Raw genomic sequence first — 23,734 nt, 5'->3', positions numbered from 1 at the left:
ACCTGTTCTTTGAATTTAAAAACCTATACAGGCCAAGTTCTAACAGTGTTGGGTTCTGCACAGGTACAAGTCACATACAAGGGAACAGCGAAAGAGTTACCAGTTGTGGTAGTACCTGGAACGGGACCCAATTTATTGGGCAGAGGATGGATCAAGGAATTGGGCATGGAATGGGAGGCCCTACACAGGATTCAAAGGGTGGACAAATTAACTTTGCCTGAAGTCCTCATTCAACATGTAGAATTGTTTAAGGAGGAGTTGGGGGAATTGAAGGGTCCACCAGCGAAGATTTATGTGGATAAGGAGGCAGTCCCAAGGTTTTTCAAAGCCCGACCGGTTCCTTATGCAATGAAAGCAAAGGTGGAAGCTGAAATTGAACGTCTGTTAAGAGAACACATTATAGAACCGGTTAAACATTCTGAATGGGCTGCCCCTGTTGTACCTGTACTTAAATCTGATAATACCGTACGTCTGTGTGGGGACTATAAACTAACAGTGAATAGAGTCTCCAAGTTGGAACAGTATCCGATTCCTCGGATTGAGGATTTGTTTGCAACTTTGTCAGGTGGACAAAAGTTTACAAATTTGGATATGAGCCATGCTTATCACCAGATTGCATTAGATACAGAGTCCAGGAAATATGTGACCGTGAATACCCATAAAGGGCTGTTTACTTACCGTGTTTTACCTTTTGGAGTCTCTTCCAGTCCTGCAATCTTTCAACGGACCATTGAGGGAATACTGCAAGGCCTTCCACATGTGGCAGTTTTTCTTGATGATATCCTCGTTACTGGTCATAACGATGAAGAGCATCTTCAAACCCTTGATAGAGTGCTGGATAGATTGCAGGAAGCAGGACTACGGTTGAAACGAAGTAAATGTACTTTCATGGAAAAAGAGGTAATGTTCCTGGGTCATAAAGTGGATGAGACTGGCCTTCATCCCGCACCAGAAAAGGTGACTGCTATTCAAAAGGCTCCCTCCCCAAAGAATGTGACAGAATTGAAGGCTTATTTAGGACTTTTAAATTACTATAATAAGTTCTTGCCCAACCTTTCTACTGTGTTAGCCCCTGTGCACAAGCTGTTACGGAAAGATGCAAAATGGAACTGGGGCGGGGAACAAGAGGCTGCTTTTGTTCAGTCGAAAAAAATGATCGATTCAGTACAGGTTTTGGTCCACTATGACCTCCTGAAGGAGGTAATTTTATCATGTGATGCTTCTCCTTATGGCTTAGGTGCAGTTCTCTCACATAAGATGCCTGATGGAAGTGAAAGACCCATAGGATTTATGTCCAGAACACTGAATGGAGCTGAGCGGAATTATTCGCAGTTGGACAAAGAAGGGTTGGCTATCATGTTCGGCCTACAGCGTTTTCACAAGTATTTGTATGGTCGGAAATTTACCATCGTTACAGACCATAAACCCTTATTGTCTTTATTTAACGAATTAAAGGCGGTTCCCCAAATGTCCTCTCCTAGAATCCAACGATGGGCTGTGACCCTAAGAGCCTATGAGTACAACATCATTTACAAGGCTGGCAAAGACCACGGGAATGCAGATGCTTTAAGTCGGTTACCTTTGCCAATGGAGTCTTCCATAGAGCAGGAAGAAAGAGTTCTTATGCTGGAGAATGCCGATATCACCTTGATCACAGCAGAACAGGTGAGAGAGTGGACAAGGAAAGATCCAGTATTATCTCGGGTGAAAGAAACTGTGCAACATGGATGTTTACATGAATTACTGGGAACCGAGTTTGACCCATTTACATTGAGGAAAGATGAATTAAGTGTTCAGGACGGTTGTGTGCTTTGGGGGGCCCGAGTAATTATTCCCAGCGTGGGTAGATCGGGAGTTCTAAAACAATTGCATCAGTGCCACCCAGGAGTCTCTAGGATGAAAGCCTTGGCCAGAAGCTATGTGTGGTGGCCCAAGTTAGATCAGGATGTGGAAAGGCTGGTTAAAACCTGTCGTATGTGCCAAGAACATAGAAATGTTCCAGCTGTTGCCCCACTGCATCCTTGGAATTGGCCAGAAAAACCATGGCAACGGTTGCATGTAGATTATGCTGGACCATTCATGGGGAAGATGTTTTTGGTCCTGATTGATGCACATTCAAAATGGATGGACGTGTATCCAGTGAATTCAGCTACATCTACTTCTACCATTGAATGTTTGCGGAATAGCTTTAGTAACCATGGATTACCTGAACTGATTGTATCAGATAATGGTGCGTGCTTCGTTAGCGTAGAATTCCAAGAGTTCCTGAAAAAAAATGGAGTGCGACATGTTACTTCTGCACCTTACCATGCTTCTAGTAATGGCCTCGTGGAACGGGCTGTCCAAATTATTAAAAAAATGCTGAGAAAAAGTGCTGATGGAACAATTGCAACGAAATTGTCTCGAGTTTTATTCAGTTACAGAATCACTCCGCAGACCACCACAGGACTCTCTCCAGCTGAGATGTTGTATGGACGCAAATTGCGGTGTTCTTTGGATTTTATACATCCCGATTTGACAAGGAAGATTCAGGAACAACAAGAAAAGCAAAAAGTTTATCATGACAAAAAGGCTAGGGTACGGAGTTTTTGTGTAGGAGATCCAGTCCTTACTCGGAACTTTACTTATGGACCAAAATGGATTCCGGGGCAGATCGCAATCGTGACTGGACCCCTTTCTTATAAAGTAATGCTGGGCGATGGCCGAGTGGTCCGAAGGCATGTGGATCAAATTCTTGGCCAACAGAAATTGTTCACGAACAATTCAGAAGAGGGACTGGACTGTAAATTCCCTGATTTTGACATTCCTGGAAATTCAACACCGGTAGAAGCTAAAGGAACGGAGGAACCAGGGACTGAGAACATTCCTAGTATAATGTATCCATCTGAAGCGTCTGGGGATTCTTCTCAACATTCTGAGACAACCACAGAAATTAACAATCCCACAAGCCCTGTTGTCATTATGAGACGGTCGCAAAGAACCAGGAAATTGCCTACTCATTTGAAAGATTATGAACTGAAATGAAAAAAAAAAAAGTGTGATATTATGGTAGTTATTGGATTGTACAGAGTAATGGCATTGTGATTATTATGTCAGCTTGGGGGGAAAAGGATGTTGTAGTTGTAGTGTTTGTGATGACCTGTAGAGGGCAAGCTAATGCTGTTTGGTTTTGTGTTAAAAGCAGCAAAGAAGAACGCACAGGGTGTGTATGGGGCATCCACCTGTGAGGTGATTAAGTGTACTGCTTGGAAACAAACTGAGTGAAGTAAATGCCAGCTTAACCAGATCTTTGTCTCTCTCACGTTATTACATATATTTAATGAAAAACTTAAAATAAAATCACCTCTTTTTACTCCTTTTATGTCTTTTAGAGAAGTAGAAGACATTCAAAAGTTTATCATGAATAAATATTACATAAAGTACATCAAATAAAATAGCTCTACAAGAAACATTTTATGCATCCCACAGTCTTGTCCATTAACTGATCCTCTTTTTCCGTAATAATTGTATTATTTGTTTATATTCGTTGTTTTTCCCTTCATTTCGATCTCTTAACATTCTGAATGTAAATGATATTGTACATGCTCGGCATGCCAATAAAGCTTTATTATGCTACATGACTGGGATTTTTACTGGAATGCAGTTTATAGGTTGAATTTAACATGTATTTCATTTTATTTCGTCTAATTAATATAACCTGTATAAATAGTGTTTCATTGACGAGTGAATCATTCATGTAGTTCCCACACGGGCATAAATACAATCATAAAGTCAAAGCCGTTTACAATATTTGCAAAATATATGGCAAATAGCATGTACAGAGAGTTATTTAGGTTAAGCGATTCACATCAAATAAAAATAGATAGCTCTAAGTCACTTATTTATTTTTATTATTATATATTATATTATATATAGATTTTATTTAGATGATTTGAAAAGGGAAACTGATCAAACAGACAATGATCAGTCTTCAGCTTGGCGCTGTTCGTTAAAAAAACAAAAACCTATATTCAACGAACAAAATATGCTCCAAACGTTTTTCTAAATTACTAAATAAAAAAAATAAACATAAATATAATCATTTTGCCATTACACACAAAACTTAACTCTTTTAATAGCTGAAACAGTAGCCTAAGTTGTTTTGGGAGAAGGGGGGAAAAAATATGTTTGTCCCGTCCATTGCTTCACCGCTATTTCGAGATTGAAACCAGCATAAATATGCAGATGTCATTCCCAAAACAGTAGCGTGTATGTGTCCGAAAAACGAAAGTTTCATACAAATTCTGAATGGATTATAGCCTGAAAAGTGCAAAGCGCGCTCCCTTTATTATCATTAAAGTGCCACTAATCTTGTATTTACATGGCGTCTTCATGGGATGATTCACGAGCGGCACAAAATGGCACTTAATAAAAAATACACTTTTAGGTTGTTTGCCTTTCACAGTTTCTAATGCCTGTAATTTAAAATAGCGCCATCTCTCTCACTTCGGCGAGGGGCCCACTACTCCACCGGCCCACCGGGAATGTCCCAGTACTCCCGATGGCCATACATCCCTGGGCTACATGCTACCACCATTAAAGATGTTTCTGTTCATTTGTCCTTTTCTTGTGTAGATCACACACATTATAATATCTGCATCTTGTATTTATATATATATATATATATATATATATATATATATATATATATATATATATATATATATATATATATATATATAAAATAAATAGGAATAGTTTACTAGTGAAAGTTTTCTTCACGTTACTGAGCATTCCCTCCATAACATTTTTTCTAACATTAAAACATTACACTTTAAATCTTAAATCTTGGCATGCAATACATTAATAAGACACTAATATAACTGCAATAAATTTAATTGTATAACTTAGCTGTGCTCCATGTTTTCAACTGTATATTTCCATCAGTAGAATATTTGAGTATAAGTAATCATATTTATTTTATTTTTATGCTTTTATTTATTATCTTATTTTAATAAATGGTATCATGGATAATTGTACAACAAATTATCAATACATAAAGATATGTGAAAAAAATACCTTACCTGTTTTAAAAAAATATATTGTCTATGTTATAAGGTTTATGTTATGTTAAGTCTGTAACAAAAATGTTCACCTTAACATTAGTACCAAAGAAAACTTTAAGTTTTTGTAAAGAAACAATGTAACTAAGTATAACCCTAGCTAAATGCACTGTCACAAGCTACACTGGCTCAAAGGTGAGGATCCAAACACAGTTTATTAAAAGGGCAATCCACAGTGAGAAAGTCCAAACAATGTAAACAAAGTCCTAGGCATGACAGAACCGCATGAACAACCTTCGGCTCACTTATGTTTGTTGTGGCAACGAGATATTAATTCGTGGGAACTTTATATTAACTCGTGGGAAGTTCATATTATGTCATTGGCACGAGATCATTTTGTCGAGGTAACCATTTATACGTAGATGCCTCAATGGACTGCTCCAGGAGATAGGTTTATTAATATTTTATTTTGAATTAAGAAATTATTATATTAATTGTTATAGAAATTAATACAATATTAAATAATTATATTAATAGACGATTTGCGAATGCTGTCTGTGCGCGATGTAGACACCATTCACGATTAAATATTACATAATGTACTTCAAATAAAATAGCCGTCCAAGAACCATTTTATGCATCCCACAGTCTTGTCCATTAACTGTTTCTCTTTTTTCCCGTAATATTTGTATTATTCGCTTATATTCGTTATTTTTCCCTTCATTTCGATCTCTTTACTTAACATTCTGAATGTAAATGATACTGAAAGGTTCTATGACTGGAGTTTTACTGGAATGCAGTTTAAAGGTTGAATTTAACATATATTGTATTTTATTTAGTCTAATTAATAAACAAATATACTGTTTCAATGAAGAGTGAATTATTCACGTAGTTTCATTTGGAAATAATTTATCGTCACACAGTAAAATAGGCCTGCATTCCTTCTATTAACTGATCGTCTTTTTTCGTATTTGTATTAATATTATTATCATTATTATTATTATTACTATTATTATTACCATATTATTATTGTATATATTTTTATTTTCGTTTATATTTGCCCCCCCCCCCCTTAATTTTGCTCTCTTAACGTTCTATATGGAAGGGATACTGTAAATGCTTGACATATACTATGACTGATTTTTACTATAATGTAGTTTAAAGTTTGAATTGAACATATTTTATTTTGTTTTGTCTAATTAATAGACTAGACTATATAATACTATAGTGTTTCACTGAGGAATGAATCATTCACGTAGTTTCATTTGTAAATGAAAACATGCTCAATTATCGTCAAACAAGGGCATAAATACAATCATAAAGTCAAAACTTTATTGGCATAATTGTCAGGCGTTAAAAAATATAGCCCTAACTATTATTAAAATAATAATAGCCTAATAATAATAATACATTATAAGTGACTTAGAGCGATCGTTTAGAATAATCGCTTCATTCTTTATCTTCATTCTTCAACTTTATATAATAATAATAATGACTTTTCATCATAATTTTAACTAAAACATTTTGAGATAAAGTCATAATTACAACAAATCCAAATTAGAATATAATAATTATGTATTATGGCAAAGTCATAATTGTTTTAAATTAATCTATTACATCATTTTTTTAATTCCATTTTGAGATACACAGTCATAATTATGATATAATAATTATGTATTACAAAAAAGAATTAGAACAAAAAGTATAATTTCTATGACTCTTAATTGTTTTGTCATCTATTTCATTTTTTTAATTCAGTTTAATTTGGTAGATTTTAAAGTGATTTTTATTTTTCAATTAGGTTTGTTTTTATTTTAAATTCCATTTTGAGATAAACATGGTCATAATAACAACAAATTATTATGATATAATTATGTATTACAAAGTATAATTATCACACAAAATAGATTTTGTATGAATTACATTTTTTTAATTCAGTTTGATTTCATTTTGAGATTACAGAGATTTTGAGTGATTTACAGCAAATGACAACAAATTCATATTACAACAAATCATAATTATGATATAATACTTAACAGTTACAAAAAATAATTATGACAAAAAGTAGAATTTAAAAATCTTTTTTTAATTCAGTTTGTTTTCATTTTGAGAAGGTCATAATTACAATTATAATATAATAATTATGTATTAACTTATGTGACTTATGATTTTTAATAATCTATTTAATACATGCTTTTAATTCAGCTTATTCAGTAGATTTTTAAATCGTTTTTTAAACTATTTTTTAAATTCTGTTTTAATTTAGAGAAAACAGTCACAATTACAACAAATCATAATTATGACAATAATTATTACAAAAAATAATGATACAAAAAGTAGAATTTTTAATGCCTTGTAATTATTTTAATTTCATCTATTTTATTCAGTTTAATTCAGTTTTTTTTATTTATTTTGTTTTCATTCTGAATTTCATTTTTAGACAAATAGTTGTACTTGCAACAAATCATAACTGATATAATAATTACGAAAAATAATACTTTTTATGACTCGTAATTGTTTTAATGTCATATATTTCTTAAATTTTTTAATTGTTTTTCTTCATTTTGAATTTCATTTCGATATAAACAGTCATAATTACAACAAATCATAATTACGACATAATTATGTATTACAAAAATAATTATGACAAAAGGTAGTTTTATATGACTCGTAATTGTTTTAATTTAATCTATTTCATTAATTTCAGAATTCAGTTTAATTCAATAGAATGCTTAAATCTAATTTGTAAATTCAGTTTAACTCAGGTAGTTTTGTTTTAATTTTAAATTAAACTTTTAAATAAACAGTTGTAATTACAACAAATCATAATTATGATATAATATATATGCATTACAAACAATAACTATGACAAAAAGTAGTATTTTTATAATTTTGAATTTCAGTTTTTTATCTAAAAATTATGACTTGGTGTTTAATAATTTATGTAATAATTCCAATTTGCCAAAGCATTATTACTCTTTTTTTTATATATAGCGGAAAAGGCCTTCATATGTTTTTATTATTTACTTATTTAAAGCATTTAAGGGCTTAAAGAATGTTCTTTAGCTCCATTACATCATATTCATTAAACACCATCTGGACATTCTTGAGTTAATGCACCTGCCTTCCACAATGCACCATAAGCCCAGCACATGAGACCTCTTAGGGCACTGCAAGTAGTTCTCTACTTAAAAAAAGGTACTGTATTCCGTTTTACAGTTGCAGCTCATTGGGAAATGGCCTTGCCATCAGTAGTCCCATCATCCACTCCTGCTCTCTGCATCCACAGGCTACAGAGTTGCTTAAGGCTATTCTCCCTTTTCACTTACAGTGCTAAAGTGCCCTGACACCCCTTTTGCACCAAGGCAGTAAAATGTTAACATACTGCTGAAGCTGATGGCTGTCAAACCAGTGTGCCCGTTTGTCAATCTCAATTACGCCTCCTTTGTGGTCTATGGTGGCTTTTTACCTCTCAGGGGAAATAAATTCCCATTTCTTTTGTGAAATGGTGCGTTTCAGGCACAGTGGAGAACTGGTTCTCAGCTTTGGTCAACGAGGAATAGAGGTGGCCGCAGAGATTTCCATTTTCAGTTGACGCCTGTGGCGAGTGTCACACAGAGGCTTGTCAAAGTCATAGGAGATTGGACAGAGGTGATGAACTCTAGCAAGTCTTAATAGGTTTCATGCCTGATTCCAGACAATGTGTGTTATTTTCACACGCTGACTCATTCAGTGAGAACAGAAACTGCAAACTGAGAGCTTTGACATTTGGATTTATTCAAGACTAAACATGTTTTCACTGCCAGTCTTTCATCTATCCATTTCCCAAACCACTCGCCCAGTATAGGGTCACGGGGATGCTGGGTGGACCTCTGTATCTCGGGCCGCACACTGTCATGTATCCATTATTAGTAGAACTGAGTTAATATACAAGAAAATCATGTTTGTTTGGGTGTAAATTATGGGTCTGACCTCCACAATTAAACACTGAACTGAAAATGAAAGGTTGAGGGAGTCTTAAACAATACCCACATTTAGCAGACTTACTTTGACATAATGCATATGAAACATTTCTGCAGCTCTGTCTTGAAAGGCATTTGTAATGTAATTTCCATAAATGGAAACCACCCATAAATTGGGTCATGCTGTTGACATTGCCTGAGGTCCAATTCATAAACGCATGAAAAACTAGTTTTGCCTTCTAAATGAAATTGTATTCCTTGAATACATTTACAATGCAGTTGGAATAATTTGTTGTAGCTCCGCCTTAAAACATTACTGACCAGTCTGAACTTTGGCTGAGTTTGTTTTAAACAATATTTAATTCATTTATTGGAAAAACTTGTTTTTGTTGTCCTTTGTTCTTTGGTTTTTCGACATTTTTGTGAATTTGAACCTTTTCCAACTATGACTGTATGATTTTGAGATCCATCTTTTCACACTGAGGACAACTGAGGGACTCATGCAACTATTACAGAAAGTGCAAACGCTCACTGGTGCTTCAGAAGGAAAATAATGCATTAATAGCCGGGGGTGAAAACTTTTGGAATTTGAAGATCAGGGTAAATTCAACTTATTTTGACTTCTGGGAAACATGTAAGTCTATTCTGTAGCTTCGGAAGGGCAGTACTAAATAATAATAATAATAAAAACTATATTTAGGCAAAATAAGAAAAATGAATCTTCATTCTGTTTAAAAGTTTTCACCCCCTAGCTCTTAAAGGTCCCATATTGTCAAAATCGAAATTTCCTGGCTTTTTTCATGATAACTGAGGTCTAGGGGCTATGTAACTACCATATGAGTTTCAAAACAGTCAATCCACAGTAAACTGCACACAGCCTGCTTAAAGTAGCTGTTCATTTTCACGAGCCGCTGTGACTTCCGTAACGATGTGACGTCCGATCTACTCAGTCACCGCCTTCAGTCACCACCCCGAGCACCAATCACGTCCCACCCTCCTTTTGTCAAACCCAGACAACATCGTGTCCATAACATTGCTAAGCAACAACAACACGGAAACTAATCTAGAAAACCCTGTTCAGTTGATAGATGTCGAAACTACATCATTGCACAGGCTTCAGAACAACGTGAATATAAGAGACCAGTGGCACGTCAACTTCAGCCTCTTTCACACAGCGATTCCGGTAAATACACGGATAATGTTTCCCATGATTTGTTTCCGGAGTTGTTTGATTTGGTTCATTCACAGTTGTTTTCCAGAATCTGTGCGTGCTTTACACACAACCCATAAAGACATGTGACGTTTGGATGTGAGATGTAATGCGGCGCGTACGTTTCACTAAACTGAAACTAACCTGAACAAACTGTGCTTCAGCGCTAATAGTGAGGAGCTGGCTCTGCCTGATCGCCGCTTCATTCCACTTTGCACGTATTTTTTCGTCGTGAAGAGTCGCATGATAACGTGCATCAATCACTACAACACTGCCTTTATGGTTCTGGCTTTTGTTCACACAGCGCTCGTTCCCGTAATTTTCCAGAATCAGCACGCATTGTGAAAGGGGCTTTACTGAAGCAACAGTTATGTAGCTTACTGCATTCGGTGTTTGAAAAAGAAAAAACATTAATGATCATTCTGAAATATCCTGTTGAGTATCAGCAGGCTAGGCTCTCTCTATGGCTCTGGGTTCGGCTACAACGATACATGACCGTAGTTACCTGTGATTGGCCTGGCTGTGCGTCACTCAGAAAACAACAGGCCAATCAGAAGAGAGGCTCATGAATATTAATTAGATGGGCCAAAATCGACCTGTTTTTGACAGAGCTCCTAAAAAAGGAGCTGTAAAAATATATTGAGATGGATTTTGGCACTTATACCGCAAATATATATTCTTAAGGACATCGACAACTAAAATAAACCTCCAGAAATGTGTACAATATGGGACCTTTAATGCATCATGCTTCCTTCTGAAGCATCAGTGAGGGTTCAAATACACATAAATGCTGAAAAACCAAAGAATATGTGGGACCTGAAGGATTTTTCTGAAGAACAGCAGGCAGTTTTTACTGTTCAGGACAAACAAGAGACTCATTAACAACTATCACTAAACAAACAAACAAACAAACAAACAAACAAAAAAAAAACAGCTGTGGATCATTCAGGTCTCTACACACAAAGAATTATTTTCTCTTGTGGACTATATGTAAACATCTTTTATGTGAAATATTTTAATCAGGTCATTACTAAATAAACAGTAACATGCATTTTGTATGATGCCTTATTTTGGCAAAATAATTAACATTTTGCCGATTCTGAAAGGGGATGTAAACTTTTGACTTCAACTGTATATAGTCTTAAAAAAAACGGATAGCTTACATTTGCTCTAATGAAAGTTAAAAGTAATAGCTTACACGAAAAAGAAAATGATCTGAAAACATACTCACCTTCAGTCCATCCAAGATATAGAGAGTTTGTTTTGTTGTCAGAACAGATGTGGAGAAATTTAGCATTACATCATTTGCTCAGCAATGGATCCTCTGCAGTGAATGGGTGCTGTCAGAATAAGAGTCCAAACAGCTGATAAAAATAAAATACTAGTCCATAATACTAGTCTATAAGCCATAATAATGCTTCCTCCAGTGAAAAAGTTCATCACCTGTTGTCCTCTCATTTATTTATTTTATTTATTTATTTATTGACTGAAGTCATGTGGATTACTTGCAGATTATTGTGATGTTTTTATCAGCTGTTTGGACTCTCATTCTGACGGCACCCATTCACTGCAGAGGATCCATTGGCAAGCAAGTGATGTAATGCTACATTTCTCCAAATCTGTTCTGATGAAGAAACAAACTAATCTTGGATGGCCTGAAGGGTAAGTAAATTTTCATAAAATGATAGTAAAAAATGTATTCATTTAATTGATACTGATTCAGGTCACTGTGGTGTTAATATTAATTAAAAAGTAAACATTTGCATAGTGATTGTATTGTAGAACTGTTAAATGAGGCTTACTTATTTCAACATTTGACTGCATCCATTAAAAGAAAAAAACTTTTCTTTCTCCTTCCTTAATCCTCCTTCTAGTTTGTACTAATCTGAACCATGTCTTAAACTTTGTATTATTAGCACTTCCTGTGTTTATGTGCCCCTTTTTGATGAATCACTTGTTGCAACACTCAATTCTAAGTCGCTTTGGATAAAAACATCTGCTAAATGAATGAAAGTACATGTATTTCTTCTTTCTTTTGACTGTGAGAAGCATTTACCTTGATTATGATTTATTCATGGTACTGCATAATTGAACAATTCATTTAAACAAAAGCAGCATTTTTTGCAATGTAATAATTCATTCCAGATCCCTTAAGAATAATATCCAATTCTTTTTTACCAATTTATGAGCACATTATAATGAAAACCACACTGTTTACATACATTTCCAGTTCATTCCTATGGGTTGTTCTAAACTCTGAATGATGTGAGTAAGCAGCAGTTACCAATTACTATTTATTAAAACAGTAATGATGCTGCAAAAAAAAAAAAAAAAAACTAACCACAATTTCTCCACAATCAAAGATTAAAATAAGATGTCAGGCAATTGCAGAGACAAACTTCCACAGGCTTAATGGTGTCCCCAAAATGACCTAAAACAAAAAAAGCTAGCGTCTCCATTTCTTCTGCTGTGTGGAACAACGCAAGCCGCCACAAAATATTTTTCTGCATAATTTTTCGATTTCCCTCGGCGCTGTCTTTCCGTACACTCCAGGTGCTCCTAGATGCTACTAAATAAAGCTGAAGCGAAGGGTTTCGCGAGACAGTGACTATACTTTCTGTGACTCAGCGCACATATTGGCTGAAATTCGCCACATACCTTTTCTTCATAGTGAATGTAGGTGGACGCCTCCGGACCAAGGTACCTCACCAGGCTGGAGATCACAGCATCTATTCTCTCCTCCATCTAAAATGAGTGCAAACACATTTGTTTATCATCATGTCACGAAAAGTATTTAAAAAAATGTAACTGCTCATCCATCCTTGTGAAAATTGTACTGAATGTGCACTTGTAGTCTACTTCAAATCTTAAAAAGTATATTTAAAAAAATGCATTTGCAGATAATACAATATTAATGAAATAAACTACCACTTACTTCATGATTTACTCACCCTCAAGCCATTCTAGGTGTATATGACTGTCTTCTTTTAGACTAATACAATCGGAGATATAATGAAAATATCCTGACTCTTTCCAGCTTTATAATGGCAATGCATGGCTGCTGAGATTTTTCAAGTCCAATAAAGTGCATCCATCCATCACAGAAAGTGTACCACATGGCTCCATGGGGTTAAGAAATGCCTTCTGAAGCGAATCGATGTGTTTGTTTAAGAAAAATCTGTAGCGGAAGCTAGATATTATGGTTTATAAAGTTTTGAATATGGATATTTTTCTTACAAAATGCTTCAGGAAGCCTTTATTAACCCCTAAGACCCCTAAGAGCTGATTTTTATGATGGATGGATGCACTTTATTGGACTTCAAAATCTCAACAGCCACTCACTGCCGTTATCAGGGTTCATAAAGACACTGTAAAATGAAATTCCAGGACTTTCGAGGACTTTTCAAGCACTGCTTTTTTAAGGACTTCAGTCTGAGACCTCACTTATCGAACAATGATTTCTTTTTTTTTAGAATTTGGAATAGATCAATAAAAATATACTAATACAAATTACAAAAATAAAGTGAAGCACATGTGACGTATTACTATTACAAAGTATACTACACTTTACTATACACTTTACTATAGTAAAACCACAGTTAATTTTCTTAAGAAATAAGCATTTGTGTATACTTACTTTCTTTTTTTTTCTTATTATTTTTATAACTGTATTGCCTTAATGTTTTTTTTTTTTTTCTTTTTTCAGTTTAATGAAAAATTTGAAAAAAGATTTGCAAAAAAGCTCCGAAATCCTGATCTGAAACAAATGATTCTCGAACACGGATCACAAATCATTTGACTTAGATCGGGACTTCAAATCACAAAACATTTGATTTGAATAATTTGATTCGAATCATTCAATTTGCGAAACCGGTTCCGATCTAAATAAAAATAATTTGCGATACGCAGTCCAAAGTCCCGATCTAAATCAAATGATTCGCGATACAAGATCCAACTGGAGCACTTTAAATCAGTGAATCATTTTGCGAAAGAATTGATTTACTGATTCAGAATTTCGAAACGCACTGTTTGAACCATCACTATGTGCTTTTTATAATCGTTACAAGCGATGTCAAATTTCAAAAATGAATGGCTCTTTTAATTTGATCTGGGTTTTGCTAGTTAATCACTTAAAATTAATTATTGAAGTCACGAGTTTGAATCAATTGGAGGGGTTCCAGCGTTAATGACTCAGTTGATTTGGTTCATCTGTTCCTCTTTTTGTATCTTCAGCCATGTCTACTCAAAATTGTCAGTACTACTACTGGTTTAGCTCAATTTTTTTCTGACATTAACTGAAATAAGCAAAAAAGGTGTGTTTTTTGAATTGCTAATTGACAAAATTAAACACTTATTTCATAGATATGTTGTTTTTCATAATTCAAGCACTTTTCAAGTACCTCTTTAGGAATATTGCTATTTTCAAGGGTTTTCCAGGCCTTACCTTACAAAAAGTCAAACTCAAGTACTTTAAGCACTTTAAGCACCTTGTACGAACACTGCATTAAAAAATAAAATTGAAATTGAAATTGAAAGAGCCAGGACATTTTATATTTTTAATATTTCAGAAAGTCATATAGACCTAGGATGGCTTGAGGGAGGGGGGTTAAATCGTGGGGTAATTTTCATTTTTGGGTGAACTAGTCAAAAAATAAATAAAAATAAATAAATAAAAACTAAAATTAAGTGCATTTGTAAATTTAAAAATAGTATTTAAACTGTAATACATTTTATTTAATTGCCAATGACATCTCCAAAAACGCTACTTATACTCTTCTAAAGCATATCATTCCCTTAGTAAGTATTCTTTTTCCTGAGGGCGAGAAGCGTGCTGAGTCCGGTTCTCCAACCTCCATCGATCTGAATAACTCAAACCCTTTTTGGTCTCTGTTCGCCATGAGTTATGGGTAGAAAGGGGCCGGGCCGCGCACCCTTGCTGTTACTATGCCAGCGAGTGACAGATGTCACGGCGCGGCAGAGGAACCATCTGCGGGGGGTGTTGTAAAAGTGCCCATAAGGAGTTGGAGGGCTAGCCACTATCTCTAATGCCTGGCCATAAAACAAACCGCACAAAATTACACTTCATGTCCACGCTTCAAAGTTTGCCAGCTCATTCATGTGAAGGTAATGTCGAGTAACGGCAGAAAGCACACGGCTCTGGCGTATTCTGCTGAGTAGTCAGTCTGAACTCTTCACACATCTGTAAGAACCAGAGCTTGTCAACAAATGCATTGCAGAGTACATGACTCTTCATTTTTCTGGACAAATCTCAATTAATAGAGGTGACAAATGGGCATATTTCAACATAAAACACTACCAAACGCAAACTAGTAATGTTGTATTAGCAAATGAGAGCCAGACAGGCTTGTCCATCTGATTCATTATGAATGAAGCTGCCATAAACTCACTGCCCCTGTCTATAATGCATGACTACAGACGGTCTGGGAGCTTTATCATAAGAAGCGAGATGTAAACGTGTTTATCAGAGCAGTTCATCTCAAAGAGGGAATTCTAGTCTCATCTGTTTTTCATGGATTTTAGCTTTAGGCTAGCTATTTTCTGTATGCAAGATGTGTGGCCATCTTTGATTGAGCGACGAGTGACAGATAAATCAATAGTTCGCCACATTATCAGTCAAGAAAAGAGTCTTTGAAGACTCAGACCTGGAAATGTTTGTTTTCCCAAGATAACACTTCCAGTTAAATCTGTGCCAAAGACATTTGGCTAATCGCTAATCTGGTAATGCTTGTTTACAGACAATTTGGTTGCCGAAAGACTAGCTTAGACTATTATTTAAATACTATTATAGTATGTCTTAATATTCAGAACAGAATAGAACCAACATAAATGTATTGCAGATATCATTAATGTTTAATAATGTAATGCACACATTTTAGAAAGGAGAATCAGAAGGCCGAAACCTAACTGGATGAAAGGATGAGCTGGGGATGGAAGAGGGTAATTAGCTATTGAGCAATGTGAAAGCTGCTGATAATACTGAAGATCCTGATGATCCTTTACGAGTGGGCACAGCCATTTGTAAATTTTATGGGTCTGGTTTCCGTTCTTATCCACGTCCAGCTATGTTTACAGTAGCTGTACAAAACAGCTCATTTTGCTGCTTGATATTTGAAATTGGTGTGTCTTACCATATTATTTTATGTTTGTAGTGCAAACCATTTTACTGTTTACTGCACGTTGTTTTTCTTCTCCTTATTTCCCTATAGCGGATAATGAGTCTCACTTCCTTACTTCGGTGTTGAAGAAAAAGGTGGATAGGTAGATGTGGATCAGATGAGAGTCAGGTGGTGTCACCTGCCAGAATAAGTATTCTGTATTTCAGTATTCAATTTAACATTTAGTTTAAGTTTTAGTCATTTCATTACATGCTTTTATCATTTTTATTTGTTTTACTATTTCTATTTAGCTTTATTTTTACTTTAGTTTCAGTCATTTTAGTACTTCAACTTATTTCAGTTGGTTGCCACATAAGCAGTGGTGTTATTTAACAAAGTAATAATAGACCAATTTGGAGTAGACGTCACTTGCAGCTGCGCGTGCATTGCTGGCAGAAAAAACACTGGTAACAAGTGGAGGGAAATGGGTAAAATCCATGGCATAAAATAAAAATGTATTTAATTTTCCACTTAAGTCGAGGCTGGGGGAGGCTTATATTAATGATGTGCGATCTGACATTATCAAGTATATCACAAAAACACCCACAGAGAGTGCACACATACACTACATGATTTAGTCTATTAAAACGCATTTAAAATCATTAAAATTCAAAATTAATTTCTAAATTGTAGGTGCAAAATGCCTCTGTATGTTTTTTTTATATTTATATAATTTAATATAGATAATCTGTATCACTCAAAGAATGCATTTTTTCTTTACTATCAGCATGATAACAAATGTAATATTGATTTTATACAAGTTTAATAAAGTTAGTATTATGCAGAGGTGGGTAGAGTACCCAAAATCTGTACTCAAGTAAAAGTACAAGTACTTATGGAAATATTTACTCAAGTATGAGTAAAAGTAACAATCTTAATAGTTACTTGAGTAAGAGTAAAAAAGTATCCGATGAAAAAAGTACTCAAGTAGCTAGTTACTAGTTACTTCTTGATATGAAGTGAAGACCCTGAATTTCAAACTGTTTGGAAGCTTCTGCACACCTCTCCTTGAAAACATTATATATATATATATATATATATATATATATATATATATATATATATATATATATTAGTGGTGGGCATAGATTAATTTTTTTAATCTAGATTAATCTAGATTAAATCTCGAAATTAATCTAGATTAAAATGGCTAATTTGAATTCTGCTGAAGGCATTCAGAATATGTGTGCTACCCAAATAATGACTAAAAGTAAGTCTTTGAGAATGGGTTTCTCAAGCCAGGTGGCGCATTAGACCAGGCGCTCATCTCCTGTTTCCAAAATGCATTACAAACTGCTTGACAATTGCATTTACAACACAATTAACTATACAAACTTGTGTAACCAAGTACTTCTGCGCAAAAGGCTGTACGACGTGTGCGTTCCGGTAAAATACACAGGCGCGCGGGCATATGGATAGCCTATCTGTGTGCATAGTCTTCCAATAAACTGCGTTGCTTTTAGACGCGTCAATTCAGTTGTTGCATATAGTTTAATGTCTTTATTTCGGGATTATCAAAGTAAATTATAACTCAAATTTGAGATTTTACTGGGGCACAGCAGAATTTCACTGGGGCACGTGCCCCAGTAAAAAGGGTCTAGCAACGCACGCACCTGCCCTGAAGCGGCTTCATAACTGCATCCATGTCTGCGCGTCTCATTTGATGTGGTCATTTCACAGAAGTTGAAGACTCGTTCTCGCCTCCTACAGTGCAATTCAACTAGATATACGTCATCCGCGCTAAAATATCAAAGTGAAAGTCATCATATCTTGCGTAGTTTAGACCCAGCTCCCAACCCAACTTTGAGAATAGATTAACGGCGATATTTTTTTATCACGCGATATGAGTCTCACGTTAACGCAGCACGTTAACACCGATAACGGCCCACCACTAATATATATATATATATATATATATATATATATACACACACACACACACACACACACACAAACAGGGCTCGCGAAATTTCTGGTAGCCCTTCGGGCAGGTACTCTTCAGATTTTGGTAGCCCGATAAAAAAAAAAGACTTAATAAAAATATAGAAAATCAGATAGGAGTCTAATCAAAATGTTTTTAATACACAAATATAAACAAATATCAAGGAAGTAATTTTATTTCATTATATTTATTTAATTTAGTGTATCTGCAGAATTTTTAAATATTAATTTAAAGCAATTCATAACCATTTTTAAGATCTGCAAAAGTAAAATAAACAGTAATGGGATTGGATAATGTAAAGTAGAATATTAAGCCATAAAATGGCATGATTTAAAATTCAGGCAGTTTCACACAAAATCAAAATATGTTACACTATGGCATTTCATCCTTTATAACATTAAAAGGGATAAATTGAGTATATAATTTATTATATTTATTTGAAACATAAATATTAATGTACTTGTTTAGATTTTTAGAAGGCACCTTAACTTTTTACATTTACAACTCTGTGTTTGCTGCATAAAAACATAGGTCGATAATTGCAATCATTTGACCATAAACAGCTAAAAAGAATGTTTTGAAATGAAAAATTAATTATCTGTCACGAGGGGGCGCTTTAGGAGCGCTGAAATATTACGGTTTCCATAGTAACAGCTGTATACACAGCAGTATTAACACAGTTTTATCAGAAATTAAATGAAAATTCCAACGACACTTTTCTGAGGACAGTAACGGAGGAACGCCATCAAATGTAGCGAAGTAAAAGTAAATTTTTTTCACTATAAATGTACTTGAGTAAGAAGTAAAAGTACCTATATTTAAATATACTCTAAAAGTACTAGTTACCCCAAAAATTTACTCAAGTAAATGTAACGAAGTAAATGTAATTCGTTACTACCCACCTCTGGTATTATGTGACTTACATTTTAGATACAATATTGCCTGTTTTCAGTTCAGGGGACCTCTGCCCTTCCGAGATATAAGCAAAAAAACAGATTCATCCACCCCCTCAGACCTACTCCTTCTAGCTGGCACAGCGCACCTTCCCCAGCTTGGAAGGGTGCCTCTAAGGGGGGTGGAAGTCCGACCAAAGCCAAAAAATGGACTAACAATGGATCTTGCCAAAGCTCTCCGTCCACTCGCCAATGCGACCGCACTCTTAGACCACCCAGGGGTGGAGATAGATTGCCCTAAAGTTGAAACTTTGACCGCCTATAACTTGCTCGAGCCGGGAACAAACATGATCAAACTCAGGTCTCCGGTAGACCTCTGGGGGCTCTACCGGACACCCCAAATCGATAGACCCCCAGGGGCCAGAGTTATGGTCCCCCAAATTTCAAACTTTGCCGACTATAACTCGTCTAGGTTGGGGACAAAATTAGACCTTCAGGGCCCCTACCGGACGCCACCGACCCTCGATAGGCCACAGGCAGCTGAGATACACCCCACCCCCAAAGTTTCAGCTTTAGACTTTCAGCTTTAAACTCTGGAACGAGACCACCACGTAAAAAAAGCCCAGGGTACAGATCTGGCCATTAAAAATGCGTCTTTTTTCACGCGGCAGCCTGCAATTCAGCACGCGTCGCCACGCGGCGGCCTGCAGGGGCTTTTTTAGGTTTTTTTAAAACGTTGTTGCGCTTCATATAATATCCACCAGGTGGCGCAAGGAACAACATTCTGTGGCCAAGCCCTGCACAAAGAGGGCTATTTGGACAGTATTTATGTCTGTTGTTTCAATATCTGGCGCCATAATCGGTAATTCATTCTGTATGTAACGGCAAAGTATTTATAATTTCGTTTCCTTTTTATTAAGTTAATTTAGAAAAAAAAATTGGAGCATTTTTGTTCGTTAAACGTAAGCTTTTTGTTTCTTAAAGACCAAGCGGCAGACAGTGAGTTGACCTACTCTTTCAATTTGCCTTCTCAAATCACGAATTGGCTAAACTAAAATCCATAGATGTAAAATAAAAGAAATAAATAATAATAGATATAAATATGCGCTATTAGGTGCATATCCAATCGTTTGTGCGGAGAGAGCAAAACACATTTTTAGGACATGAAGGCTCAAGCTCGATCAGTTACATTTTTTTTTCAGTGGAAAATATTTAACCGTTATTTTTTTGTCAGACATGATAAATAAATATGTAGAAAGACTTAAATTACTACTTAACGAAAAAAACAAATAGAAAACAAAAACTGTTTTTATTATGTAGCTAGTCCATAGAGATGCATTTCTCTCTAAAGGCGCGCGTCCAACGAGGATATGAGGACTGTTAACTGCATCATCACTGACTCAGAAAACAGTAGTTTCTAAATAAATAATTAAAATATCTCCTTACTATTAGACAGTCATGGTATTTACTTTTGCCAGTGTTTTGTGGTAAGCTTTAAACAAGGAACCCTTCCAAGCTGTGCTGAACGTGCGCTCAATGCTGCTAACAGGACCGTCATGGTAGCCTGGTCTCGTGGTTCCTCCAGCGCTGCAATTTTTTTTTAAATCACCACTGAATGTCTAAAATATAATTTTAGCCCGCATTTGATCTTTGACGGACTAAAATGCAGGGCTGTAATACGTCTTAAAAGTGGAACATGGAAATATAATGGATGTACTGCGAAAAAAGTTTTATACTCGACATTGTTTCCAAATGGTTAAATGTGAGATTCTGGAAATGAGAATTAAATTTAGCGTGTCGGGTCGGGAAGAAAATTATTCTAAGTGGGTATATATAGGCTATATATTCTAAGGGTATATATATAGTTAGTATCATAGGCGGAGCGTGTGTAAGGCTGGGGAAGGCTTGACCTGGGGCCAAAAAATGCCACTAAATTGGACATATTCCCCTGCCCAAACAAAATCAATATATTACGTCTGTTGACAATAAAATGAAAATGAATAGAAAATGTAAATTGCGGCATTACATTAAGATCAGATAATCTGCACCGTAATTCTTTTTAGGCGTTTTTACAGTGTTATAACGAACCACACACGATTCTGTTGGGTTAGGAATGCAATGTCTATCAGAAGCGTTCAAATGAGTCTTGTCAGTTTTGTTGAGTGCGCGCAACTCTTGATTTTTAAAAAAACCATAAACAACAAAGCTCAGACGCACCTAAAATGTAGCTATAAGTAAGAGATTCGTTACACAGGGAATACAACGAAATCATGGTTTACATTTAAGATACAAGTTCATTTAAGATATAAGATAACATGTATATTGAAAAGTTCTTTAAAAGCATCTGGATGCAAAAATAGTATTTTTTAAAGGTGTTTTTAAAGCATTTGCTTTATGGATTAAAATACTAATAGGCTAATAAATAATTTGCATATCGGACAAAATTGCGTTGCAGCAAATCCTCTAAATTTTAAGATATATAGAACAGAGAAACATAAAATCTGAAAATATAAGCAGCTACAATTATTAAAGTTTTACATATACTCTATGCCAGTATAATTTGTAATTATAATTATTTTATAGTATATTCTATAACATTATAATTTTAATAGAATTATAAAATAAATATAATCAGCCCTGTTTTAGGCTTTTCCTTACTTTTATATTTTAGACATTCATCAATAATGGAGATAAATAGAAAAATTTCTCGCCATTTCTAAATTGGACGTGCCTTTATATAGAAATATCTTTAAATCTTTAGGCCTACAGATTACATAATGAACGTTTCTATTTTCGATTTGAATTATTTCGTTTTAAAGTGGTAATTTAAAGCTTTTGTTCATTGTGAAGCGATGTTCAAGAACAGACGGCAGAAAGCGCATCTTCTGTTTTCCTTTATTTTATAAACGCATGAGTTGTTTATAGGCTATTGTGAGTGCACTAAAATAAAAATGGACCCGTTACAGGTCAGAATGATGTATTACTCCTATACCTTTATAAGCAAAAATGAAGAAATTATTTATTTATTTTCACACAAAAAAAGTGATTGCACTGGTGCCTCCATTTTTTTCACAACCTTTCAAACATCTAACCTCACAATTGTTAATGAGGGTCGTTCGTGTCACTTTTAAACTTGCCATTTCACCTTTCACCTTCCCCCCAACCTATGAATAAAGGTGAGAAGAGCTGGCTTGGCTCCGGGGGGGGGGTGAAGTGCTAGGGGTGTCTCATTTCTCGTTAGGTTGGAAGGGTAGGGGGAAGGGGAAGGGCCAGATAGGCCTCCAAACAAAGAATTTTCGGGACCTCATTTCAAACGAAGGGCTAAGAGAAATTTCCATTTTCCAACATGCCTGCTCACTCGAGCAAGCAGACTTATAAATATAGGTAATTTTTGCCATTAATAAGGATATTTATGACAATTTTTCATTATATGTATATTACCTTTAATCTTGTGTTTGTGTTTATGGTGTTGTTCTGTAAATAAACGTTTGCAAAAAATCGCTAAAGTTTGCTAGCAGATAGCACTGTTTGCACTGATTGATATTACAAAATATATTTTTATGTCATATACACTTGACTGCAAGTTAGAAACATGGAAGGCCATGTGGCGAGGGAATTTCCCACACCCCAGTCATTTAAATCAGTACATAATAATGAAAAAAAAAAAAAAATACCTTACAATTAAAAAGAAGCAGATTTTTACCATCTGAAATTTCTTAAACCAGTGAACCCCTGTAAACATTTCAGTCCAAGGATCCAGTAAACCAATGCGCTCAAATTGAAAGTTCAAAAGGAAATTCAATGGAGTAGAATTTAACACTTTCTCAGAGTTAGATTTTAACACTTTCTGGAGTTAAAATATTAATCATTTGGAGAGTAATTTTAACTCTAAAATTTAGTTAATTATAATTTAAACTCTTTAACCAGTGTTAAAAACACTTCTTAGGGTAAACACAATATGTTTTATGTGGAAATGACTACACTGAAAGCCATACTCTCAACTAGCTGCTTTTATTTCAGGAAATACATAGATTGGATTTTGAAATTCCATGCATGTAAACACTTTGAAATTAACTGCTGTCATAAAATACTGTAAAATCTAACAGCAAAACATTTACATTTAATACATGTCTGCAGTGCCAACAAGAAATGTTTAGTAAAATTGTATACAGCATAGTCAAAAACACATCATTGCATTATATAAAATCAAACCTGAATAATTATAAAATAGTGCAGTAGTATTGTGTAACCAGAGGTAGATATACATCAGATGAAGTAACAAGAAACAACTCCACAGTGATACCAGGATACATTCCATGAATTAGTTTGAGGCGCCTGAATAAAAACAAAACTGAAAGCTGAAGGATGGAGCACAGAGGACAGAACTTAACATTTTGCTTAAATAAGAATACTGCTTGTTCAACTGCCTTGCTCTCAGTTCTTTGACTTCAGTTCTACCTATATCATTATTATATACATTTGTCTTTAAAAAAAAATATGTACAGGCTG

The 23,734-nt window shown here is 35.0% G+C and overlaps 1 protein-coding gene across 1 annotated transcript in view; it reads right to left on the bottom strand.

The window, feature by feature from the left end:
- Positions 1–23,734, bottom strand: part of LOC141298987 (amine oxidase [flavin-containing]) — a 51,578-nt gene that overhangs the window by 13,664 nt on the left and 14,180 nt on the right. Inside the window, exons 8-9 of the mRNA XM_073829273.1 lie at positions 16,467–16,546; positions 12,873–12,959 (exon numbers count right to left, since the gene is read on the bottom strand). Of these exons, the coding sequence (XP_073685374.1) occupies positions 12,873–12,959; positions 16,467–16,546 (167 nt within the window). The remainder of the gene's footprint in view (positions 1–12,872; positions 12,960–16,466; positions 16,547–23,734) is intronic.

Source organism: Garra rufa, chromosome 23 (assembly GCF_049309525.1).
Source record: "Garra rufa chromosome 23, GarRuf1.0, whole genome shotgun sequence".
NCBI classification, from domain to species: Eukaryota; Metazoa; Chordata; class Actinopteri; order Cypriniformes; family Cyprinidae; genus Garra; species Garra rufa.
Note: the sequence above shows the minus strand (reverse complement) of the source record. Positions and strands in the feature narration are given on the sequence as shown.